This window comes from Corylus avellana, chromosome ca1, assembly GCF_901000735.1.
Source record: "Corylus avellana chromosome ca1, CavTom2PMs-1.0".
Taxonomy (NCBI): Eukaryota; Viridiplantae; Streptophyta; class Magnoliopsida; order Fagales; family Betulaceae; genus Corylus; species Corylus avellana.
The window spans coordinates 6,112,616-6,124,142 of record NC_081541.1 but is presented as its reverse complement, the minus strand read 5'-3'; the positions used below and the strand labels follow the sequence as shown (position 1 = coordinate 6,124,142).

General features: G+C 34.6%; 1 protein-coding gene across 1 annotated transcript; it reads left to right on the top strand.

Annotated features, from left to right (window-relative positions):
- Positions 1-4,130: 4,130 nt before the first annotated feature.
- LOC132167663 (F-box/kelch-repeat protein At1g22040) lies at positions 4,131-6,974 on the top strand. The gene is made up of 2 exons (XM_059578676.1): positions 4,131-4,337; positions 5,108-6,974. The coding sequence occupies exon 2, from the start codon at positions 5,208-5,210 to the stop codon at positions 6,627-6,629; it is 1,422 nt and encodes a 473-aa protein (XP_059434659.1). The 5' UTR covers positions 4,131-4,337; positions 5,108-5,207; the 3' UTR covers positions 6,630-6,974.
- The last annotated feature ends 4,553 nt before the right edge of the window (positions 6,975-11,527 follow it).

Sequence of the window (11,527 nt, the reverse complement as noted above, 5' to 3'; positions counted from 1 at the left end):
AGAAAAAAATAGATGAGAGAAGGATGCTTAACACGTTTATTGTGTGTTATCAATTTTAAGTAAGTACTTGAAACTTATCCATACTCTCTCATTATTATTATTATTATCTTTCTATTTAAAAATGGTAGGCCGGGGAGACTAATTGTGGCTATCTTACTGAGACATACCTGAGCGTGATCATAGTAGCAACTACCCGCTGGGAGCTACACAAGAAAAACCTAAATGGTGGGAACCGCATGCGCTCCTTCAAGTCAAATTGAGTCATAGTCTGACCCAGCCCCACCATACCCTCTCATTATTGATACAATGAGAGTAATGTCCAAAACTGATGTGTTTTTTAAAATTAATATTGAATTTGTAATAAATTACTATTAAATTTTAATATAATGATAATTTTAAAAGTCACATGAATTTTAGGAATACAAAAAAGACACGAGGACATCTAACATTACTTGTGAGTGATGGTCATAGTGCATTCAAAGATATTTGACTCATGTTCATGTTCTAATTACCATAACACCCTTATATATAGTAATAACATATTGTTTGTTTCAAATAAGAGTAATGGTAGGTAACATAATTTCATCCAGATTTACTCTATAGATGACTATATGTCTAGATGAAGAGAATATGTCGACACTTGACATAAAATAACATGGGATGAAATAAAAAGAAGGTTAGTTATATGTTTCCCATAAGGTGGTCAGTAAAGGAACTAAACGAACAGACTTGACATTGAATTTGAACATGGATGACAGAATAGCGAACCAATTAAACAAAATCAGTTGATACATATGGTTCAATGTATGATTTTCTGCGCACATCTATAAAAGGTTCCTCAATCCAACCGCAACAGGCAAAGGAGACAGATTTTGTTGTGCAACAATACATGCCTTAAGAAGTGTTTGGTGGCAAGGATAATATTGGTCGTCTAAGTTCATCAAAAGTACAGTGACAAATTAAGGTAACGCATAAACATACACTTGTCAGGGGTATTCTAGAGTAATTTTCAATTCATAATATTTATCTAGAAGATCTAATTTATTTCTATTAATTTACCATGCAGGTTGTTGGTCGGAGAATCTTGAGTCTCTTTTAATTTACAGTAGCCTTATACCAAAAATAGCTAGGGTTTAATCTTAAGGTTCTATATTTAGCATGGAGTTTGTGGGCAAGGCTAGATCCATAGTTTCATTCATTTGTGGACTCGTGCAATGGTTATTATCAAGGACGACGTCGTTACCATCTCCTATGCAAACTCCAAAAGAATCTCCACCCCACCAATATTGTCTCCAACCTGATCATGATTCTAAGACATCATCTTGGTCTTCGATAAATGGGGCAGAGAGCGTGGCTTTCTTGAGCTCTAGCAAAGAAGAAATGATAACAAAAGACATGGAGAAGCCTGATTACAGTACTCGTAAGCAAAGGTTTGCTGTGAAGAGGGAATACCCGGGTCCAATACCGCCGCTTGCTTACGGCAATTTGAGAGCTCGCATGCCTTACGTTTTGACCAGACATTATGGAGATGGAAAGCTGGTGCTTCGAGTTGAGAGAGTGAAGCATCATGGCTACTTTGAAGCACGTAGGGAGAATGGTCGGCTTGTCTTAAATCTCCTAACACTTGGCGACAAATGTTGTCACGGGGTTTGCGAGGACAGCGAGGAGCGTGGAGAAGATCGTCTCCAGACCGTTAATGAAGATATAGAGTACTCTGAGGAAAAGATAGAGGAAGATTATCAAAGAAAAGAATATCAAGAAACTGTAATGGATTTCCAGGGCAGGCTAGATGGTTATGCAGCTGCTATTGAGGTGGCAGCATAATAAGGCCCCATGCATGTTAATTAGTTATAAACCATGAAGATTCCTACAACATAGTTTTTATTTTTTATTTTTTATTTTTTTTAAGTAATTGAGATATATATATATATATATATACTTCATTCTTCATTACTTATAAAAAATCAGTATTAATTAATTAATCACTTGGGCACTTTACCGAACAAATTGGGGTTCAAATACTCGCCTCTCACATGAGCCTGTTGTTGCATAATATTATAATGAACAATCTCATTGCACCCGTCTTTAAGGAATAACTCAATCAGTTAAGAATAATGTATCATGCAGCAGATCTAATTAATTCGAATTCCCTTTTCTCTTTTGTATAGATATGTCAAAAAATAAGAAATTTCATTCAACCCGATAAACATCCTTTTGGACTCATGCTTGAGTACCCTATAATGGAGCTAGAGGCAAGAGCAAATTGGGCTATAATAGCTTATAACTCCAAGTTGCATAAACAGTATTGGACTCAATTACAAGAGTAGTGGACCTTCGGCCTTGTAGTTTCGAATAGTCATGAATGTCTTCACCAAAATAGAAAATAAGAAATGTTATAACAGTTTTCGGGCGCATTCTTCAAGGCGTTCTTGACTTTTGATCTTGATTCATTCCCACGGCCGAAGAATGCCTAAGTTAGTTTATTGGAGAAAGGGAGTTGCTACAATACATTCTCCTCACTATTTCTTCACCATCTTCCTTCTTTCAATATCTTGATTTTTTTTTTTAAAAAAAAAAGAGATGGTGAGGAGATGGTGAGAAAAAGGTGAGGAGAATAAAAAAGAGCATTTCTCTTGGAGAAAAGTGTATATGCCTCAATACACAAGATTTCACTCTTAGGTTAATACCTAGTGTGGTGGCCTATTAATTTATAGGTTAAGAAGTAGAGTTAGACATGTGCTATGTCTCATTTCTCAAATTGATTTGAGAGTCCTGAGAGTTTAAATTAGACCTGAGCTCTTACTTTTAGACCATATTATTTCAGTAGAGTCCTACATGGCATCAGATTGTGTCTTCCTGAAGTGGCATCTCTAATGGGCTTGTCATTTGCCTTGAGGGTACCTAGTTTAGTAGTTAAACTTCAATTGAATTTCAAAAAGAAGTTCTTCGTTCAAGTCACCTATACTCATATATATACAAAACAAAATGTTAACCACAACTTGATTTATCTTTATTTTACGAAATGAAAAAATCATGATCCCATATATTAGTCTTAAGAAATGAGTTTATACATCAACTATCATTTATTATAAAAAGACAACTTTCAAACTTCATCATATTTGTTGACTAAGGGTGAAAACCCGATTCCGGTTACCGGTTATTGGCCAAAATTGGCAACCAGAACCGGGGTACCTGCAGGTTTTTAATTTTTGAAAACTAAAACTGGAACCGGGTACTCAATTAATCGGTTATACAATAATCGGCCAATTTCGTGTGGTACCTGGTTATCCAGACCAGGTAACTGGTTTTTTTATTTTTATTTTTTGCATTTTAGGTATTATGTCTAATTGTTTGGCTTAATTTAACCATTTTGTGCCCATTTAATTTAATTAATTAATTTTTTTTTTAAAAAAAGGTAGCCTACATAATACATGAGATTAAACTACATCTACATAGACTACATATATGTTATGTCCACCGATTCAACTACAAATCTCATCTACATAGAAGAAGAGAAGATAACTAATTAAAGAAGTGATTTACGATTTTTGTGAACCTTAGAGTAAAAATAATAATAATAAAGATGCTAAATTTGAAATATATATATATATATATATATATATATATATATATATATATATATATACCCGGTTACCCGGTTATAACCAGGTATTTAAAACTCTAAAACCGGTAACCCGAATCGGGCACTCCGGTTACCGGTTTTTCCCAACCAATTTCCCGGTTTTCTGATTTTTTTTTTAACATTCGTATTGTTGACTGTCTCCTTCTCTTCATGTCTCAATAAAGAAAAAAAAAAACAAAAAAGTTACACACATTTTTACTGTAACACTTTCACTTGTACATTCAAAATTTAGTAATGAATTATCCAAAATTTAATAATAATTTTTTTAATTGTACATTTGAAAACGCGAAAATAAAAATGTGTGTAGGGTAGCAATTGCCAAAGAAACAACAACATGGACCGTACCTTTTTTAAAAAAAATAAAAGGAAGGAAAAACAAAAATGACTGACGACCGTCAGTATTGACTCATGTTACACGAAATCAAATCCACCTAAAAAAGTCGACATTAAAAAAGTCTACAAATGTGTTCCAAAAGAAACACGTGGACACAAACTATAGATCCACGTTTCATCTTCCGATGAATCGCAGTTTGAAGGATGGGCGTGCATATATCGCACATAGTACTTCATCGAGATCATGGTTCGATCGGGACAGGAAAGCGTGAACGAGGCCTTTCGAATTTTGCTACCAAATTAGGGTTCTTGCATTTTGCTCGATCCAGCTCCTTTGGTAATTCAGATACCGAATTTCTTTGTAAGTAGTCTACGTGACCTATAATTAGAATTTCGAATTCTGTATTGATTTGTAGTTGCTAAGGTTCGGTGAATTATTGTTTAATCATCGTTTTTGTTGTTTTTGGGTTCGGTTGAGTAATGGGTATTAGTTTCTCAGCTTGTTTGTTTTATGGGTTGTCTTTTTGGTGTTTGTCTGTATGTGTTCGTGTGTTATTTGTTTGAATTTAATTTATCGCGTTTGCGAAATTCTTTCCTGTTTTGCTTGTACTCTCTGTGTGTGTTTCTGTGAATTCGAAAAGGTTTTGTATGTGGGTTTGCTGAGTGATTTAGGGAAAGGAGGGTATCAATGATATTGAGTGATTTTGATTTTGTGCTGTAATTTTGCATGACGCCATGTGGATGAGGCATGAAATGAGGGAAGCAGTTTTAGTTCAATTTTTTTGAGGAGTATCGAAGTAGTATTAAAAAATATTATCAGTCTTCATTTTCTCTCTTTCCATAGCAGTGTGTGAATTTCCTGAAGTTATGTGGGAGTTCTTTAATCATGGTTAATACCATTTGGCGCCAAGTGATGCCTGGTTTGGTTTTTGGAAAATAAATACCTGTGTTCCCTTCCTCTCTTTCATTTCATAAAACTTGAAAGCTTGCTTTTGAAGATTTATATATTGATTTTCTGGCTACATTGTGTAAAGAGTCATGAAAATGTTCACAGCTGTCTCATTGGAGACAGGCTTCTTGCATGATATTAATGTGGTTCTCTCTCTCTCTCTCTCTCTCTTGTCTGCTTAGCTTTTGCATTGATGAAGGGGCACACTGGCATTTGTTGGCAGCGCTTGGGCTAAATTCAAAGTTAGCTGTTTCTTTGGACATTGATCTTGCAAGTTTCTTAATGGGGGCATTTTTTAGTTTGGCTGGTCCAAAGTGTATGACAATTGACTGCAACAAGGTGCCTCAGAATGAGACCTGCAAGAGGCAAAGAATGTCATCAAGCTTTAGTGAGGAGAGTGCAAGGCTGATTCCAAGTCTTCCTGATGAGTTATCAATCCAGATTGTTGCTAGACTTCCTAGAATTAGCTACTTTAATGTGAAGTTGGTGTCACGGAAGTGGATGGCAACTGTTATGAGCCCCGAACTATATAAATTGAGAAAGGAGCTTGGAACGACAGAAGAATGGGTATATCTATTGACAAAAGTCGAAGAAGATAAACTTTTGTCGCATGCTTTAGACCCTTTGACAAGAAAATGGCAGAGGCTGCCTATGATGCCCAGTGTTGTTTATGAAGATGAATCTAGGAAGGGTTTCCCTGGCCGTTGGATGTGGAACATGGCTGGTCCAAGCATTAACATTTCTGAGGTTATTAGAGGCTTGTTTGGGCGGAAGGATTCATCAGATCAAATGCCATATTGTGGTTGTGCTATTGGAGCTCTTGATGGATGCCTCTATGTGCTTGGTGGATTCTCTAGAGCTTCTACCATGAAATGTGTTTGGAGATTTGATCCAATTCAAAATCAGTGGAGTGAAGTGACTTCCATGTCTACAGGTAGAGCGTATTGTAAGACAGGCATTTTAAATAACAAGCTTTATGTGGTTGGTGGTGTAAGTCAGGGCCGAGGTGGATTGACTCCTCTTCAGTCTGCCGAAGTTTTTGACCCCTCGACGGGGACATGGTCCCAAGTACCAAGCATGCCATTCTCAAAAGCACAAGTGTTACCTACTGCCTTTTTGGCTGATATGCTGAAGCCTATTGCTACTGGGTTGACTTCATACATGGGAAGGTTATGTGTGCCTCAAAGTTTGTACTCATGGCCCTTTTTTGTTGATGTTGGAGGAGAAATTTATGACCCTGAAACAAATTCATGGGTTGAAATGCCAAATGGCATGGGAGAGGGTTGGCCTGCACGGCAGGCAGGAACAAAATTGAGTGTCGTAGTAGATGGTGAATTGTATGCATTTGATCCTTCTAGTTCCCTGGATAGTGGCAAAATCAAGGTATATGATCAAAGAGAAGATACTTGGAAAGTTATTATCGGAAAAGTCCCTATTTATGATATTACAGATTCAGAATCTCCATATTTACTTGCTGGTTTTCATGGAAAGCTTCATGTCATCACAAAAGATGCCAATCATCGTGTTGCGGTTCTGCGGGCTGATTCGTGTTCTTCACCATCAAGCTCCACTCCTCTCTTTGATGGCTCCTTAAATGAGCACTCTGACTTGATGACAGAATCTGATGCTGTTGTTTGGAGGGTCGTTGCTACTAGGGATTTTGGGTCTGCTGAGCTGGTCAGTTGTCAAGTACTTGAAATTTAGCATTCACATTAAGCTTTAAGGTTGACAATACCTTATAAGATATTAAGCTGTTAAGGCTGACAATACCTTTAAGATATTGGTTTCTTCATTATTATTCATCAAAAAAATATTAGTTTCTTAGGTATATGAGTGATCTGAATGGCTCATTGTAGTTTGGTACCACGGCTCATTGAGACGTGTTTTATAATTTGTTTTTCATTTGTATATGAAGAAATAATTATGATTTTTATGACTCTCTGATGAGGCGGTTATATGCATGTTTGTACATGGAATTATAATAGTCAAAAGACATTGGCAAGTTTTGCCTTGTTCTTGGCACATAATATGCCCGCCTTGGTATCTTTAGATTTTGCATTCTTTGAATTCAATGGCAAGTTCGTTACTTTTCGAATCTGGTAAAGTTACTGTATGAGCGATTTAATATTGAATAATGTGGCCTTATGATTGTTCTGATTAGGACAGTAGTATTAATTTGATTTTCACAAGTAGAACTCCATTTACTTAATTCTGTATCTTTTGCTTAATGTAAATGCATGATGTATTTGTTATTACAAAATTTATCTAAAAAATCAAAAAGAGAGATATAAGTAAATGAGACAGCATGCTGTCACTTGCTTTTGCATCACTTTCTTAACATCATTTAGTCTCTCACTTCTGTGGCTTCTGCTCCTCTGCAAGAACTTAGTGTGCATCTTCTATGTTATATATCTACGTGACTAAAAATTGAGTCTCTTCTTGAAGAAAATTAAATAACCGTGGTGATAGTATCAATAAGCTTAGTTCAAATGGCGTCTCCTCCTCCCCTTTAAGAAAAAGGTGGAAGGTGAGATTGGGAGTTTAAGATTCATTGGGTGTGTAACTTTACCAATAGAAAAAAGTAATCAAGATGATAATCAGTGTGTGAAGTACTTGATGACAATGCATGTTTCCTCAACAACTTATCTTTCACACATGATTTTAATTTGTCATTTTGTCCATTATCATACTGTCTTCATTGCTTCTCAATGATAAATGTTGACCTAAAAATACAGCTTAGAGTTTTTAACCCAGTATGTTTAGGGTCTGCGACATGAATTGAGCTTCTCTGTTATCTGCTCAGCACTTTCAGAAGCACCTTTTTTTCTTTCTTTTTCTTCCCCCTTTTCACCCCTGTACGGGGATGTTAAAGCATGGTTTTAAGATCCATCTATACTAACTAAACCAAATCTTGTGGGGAGACTCTCCTTTTTTATGCCTTGACTCTTGAGTTAACTTGAAACGCACATCTAATACATGTCTAACCCATTTTAGGTGCTTACATTAGACCTTATGGGGGTGTTTTTGTCAAAACTCAAATGGAGCCATCAACAAATAGTTTAACTGGTTTAAAATTAGACCTTTGTTAAACATTAGAATAAGGAACTGGTTTTTAGTCAGATTTGTTTTTAAGGATTGGTTCTAAACTTTTACTATTAAAAGCTTGAGCGAAATAGTAAATGGAGTCTAGAAAAACTTTATTACAAGTCTCAACTGGTTCTAAAGTTGAGTTGGATTTGTTTAGAACTAAACAGAATAAATCCATGGCTATCCAAAATGTGCATTATGCGACTCATCCAATTAATAGGGAACTTTTTACTTTTCATTGGAGTGAATTCTCTTTTCTCCAATAGATTAAGCTTTATTGTTATTGGGACAGTGCCTGTAGGTTCATGCATTTTCCATGATGACATGTCATATTGTTCTTTTAATTTTTTAAGTGCCAAAACTTGAAGCGACATGTCAGCACTCTGGTGCTTGATCATATATAATGCGTGATATTTTTATGGGTAAGTCTCATAAGAATGGAAAGGAGTTGAAAGTATAACATTTTAAACGTTTTGTTATCTTATTACATGGTTTGACCTTGTCAATTGTTTCTTATATTCAGTTTGTCCATCTAGGTAGAATTATTCCTCCACCTTTAGTATGTTACCTCAGTTAGATTTAGATGCAACATGCAGTGGCAGATTCATAGATCACAAACTGATTCAAAGGTTTTTTGTCTGAGTGCAGATGGACTTTTGCACAGTTTCAATTTTATAACACTATTATATTCCTAGGTCAAGGGTTATTTTTGGATGCTATGTTAGTTAAAAGTGCAGATGTCCTTGCCCATTCAATGTGGAAAGTTTTGTTGATTTTTTGAGTATCTGGTTTGAATTGTTTAATGGAATCCAACTATGAAGCCAAAAACATGGATTACTTGTGGAAAATGTTCAATTTTATGCCATGTTATCACCCAGAAGTACCCAAAGGCTCAGCAAATCATTAAACATTTAAATGTAAGCTGATGTTTTCATGTCAAAGGTCAGCCTCCTCGAAAAGCCACAATGAATTGTTCTGTGATTAGAGAAAACATGTGTTGTGTTAGTGGAAATTGCATTTGTGAAAGTGACTTCTTCAGAATCTTAATTATTGATTTGGTGCTCTGAGTCAAATATGTAAAGAATGGGAGATTGATTAGTGGTTGCTGAGCTGTAGCATTTCGTACTCTAATTTCTTGTGTGATGTCTTTGATACTCTTGGTGCTGCTGTGAGGCTCAGCATGAATGGCCTCTAAATGCTGGAAATTGAGCCTTTTCCTGCTGACAGATTTGCCAGATTAGACGGTTAAATTGAGAAGAATCTTCACTTTTACCAAAGGCTTTGACATTGGAGTTCAATCAGTTGATGAGAAGATTTGACTCTGTCAAAATTGATTTGAATTTTGCTGATTAGGGCTTTTCCACACGAAGAAATCTCTTGGTTTTTTTGTTTTGTGTCAAACTTATATGTAAAAACTATTTTGTGGTAAAGATGATGGCTGAAGCACAATAATGTATTATTTCGTTGCATCATAATGATTGCAAGTTGACTAGAGAATCATGGTGCTGCAACTTGTGTCTCCCATTCTCCATTTTGAGCTGTTCAATTGCGACTCCTTATCCTATGATTTGTTTTAAGAATTGGTGGATAATCATACCATTTTGTGTAGTAGGCACTATGTATGGATAATGTTAGTAGGCTTTTAGAACATCGTTGACAACAACTATATGGTAATAACCAACAAATTTCATACAACTGTTGGAATAATTGTGAAATATATACCCAAAGCACTCACTTCTATGTTTAAGGGAGGGTTGTGGGGTTGTTCTTCTTTTTCTTTTTTTCTTTGGGTCTTCAATATGCAACTTTTTTTTTTTTTCTTCTTCTAATTTCTTTGCAGCTTCTTTTAGTTTGAAGGAATATTACTTCAGAAGGAGATCAGATTCTCTCATAATGGTTTAGGATTCATGATTATTGTAAATACAATTGTTCTTATTCTCTTTGCTCCAATTAACTCCCTCTTTTCTCAGTGGTGGGCCATTTTGCTTGGATGGTGACAGAATAAAGATATGCTTGATGTTTATGTAGCATCTCTGCTGCTTTCACCAATATATATCAGAATTATGTATGTGATAATTTCCCTAAATCTCAGTCCATATGGAGAAATTTTACATATTTTGAGTTGAATATTTTGAATTCGAGTTCTGAGGATTATTCTTTAAATGGTTCTATTCGTTTTATAAGTGAAGGCACTCCATCCTACTTGCATTGATTTGCTAGGTTTTCTCATGAAAAATTATTTCTTATTATTAGTGCACCCAGGATGGAATCTGTAACCTGTCTGTCGGGTGAGTTTCCCCAATATTAAAAATTGAAATGAGGAAACATTGGAAAAAGAAAAATTGTTAATTTGGTTGGGATTTTGGTTATGTTTGTTGATTCTTTTTAGATGATGTTTTTAGTTTGAAAATTATTCTGGTGTGATATAAAGGTAAAAATAATTTTAAATATTTTGTGTGGTTTGTTAATGTTTTTATTTTAAAAAGAAAAAAAAAAAAAATCAAACAAGTCTTGGTTCTTTGACAAATAGCTCCCTAATTTTTAGAAGTGGTAATTTTATTTGCCTCTTATGAAGTTATGCGCCTTTTGCAAACACCTTTCTAATGTTCAAAATCTCACTTTGATGTGTCGAACTTTGATTTCTTTTCACTTTTTTCTTTCCAAAAATGTGTGAAATTACTAAAATACCCATTACTAAAATTACTCATTCCACCATTTAATTTAACTGTAATATGTAACGGAATGAGTAAAATTAAAGGAAATTAAAGTTCGATTCACCAAAGTGAGAGACTTTGAACATTGAGAGAGTGTTTGCAAAAGACATGTAACTTCATGGAGATAAATGAAATTACTCCAAACAAATCACTTTTTATCGTATACTTACTTGACAAATAACCTCGGCAAATTTTTTGATGAGATATTTATGAAATTAAAAAATAAAAATAAAAAAATAAAAAAAGAGCCTTTGCAAGTAGCCGAAACACTCTATGGCAGGCCAACTACCGTTTAGAAGGGATGGTCAAACCAACCTTAAGGACTTAGGGTGACTTACAATTTCATAATTTCTTTTTAGAATAAACGTGTAATTTCATGAAGATCCTAGAAAAAATAACCAAAATTTATCATCTTGACTCTGTTTGCCATTGGCCAAAAAAAAAAGGCATTTTACTATTTTTTTCAAAATGAACTTTTCATCATTCTTATTTTTTACATCACATCAATCACTTTTTATTATTATTTAAATAAAAAAATCATAACAAAATAATTTTTTTTTGTTTACTTTTTTTATACAAAATATTCTTTATTTTTTTTCAAATATGCTACTGTTCCAAAAATTTCCTTTCTTAAGGCGAATGACAAACAGAGCGTTTGGTTTCTTGTTGCGTTGGCATAACAGAAGGAATAATTTATATATTTTTAAATAACATGGAATAATTTATCACTTTTTTAATTTTAAAAGTTTTAAAAAGCTATTTATCAAAGGATTGAATGTAATGGAGAATTTAAAAATAAAT

Bases quoted from the DNA above. Each gene is read 5' to 3' on its own strand.
- LOC132167663 (XM_059578676.1), top strand. From the start codon at position 5,208: ATGGGGGCATTTTTTAGTTTGGCTGGTCCAAAGTGTATGACAATTGAC.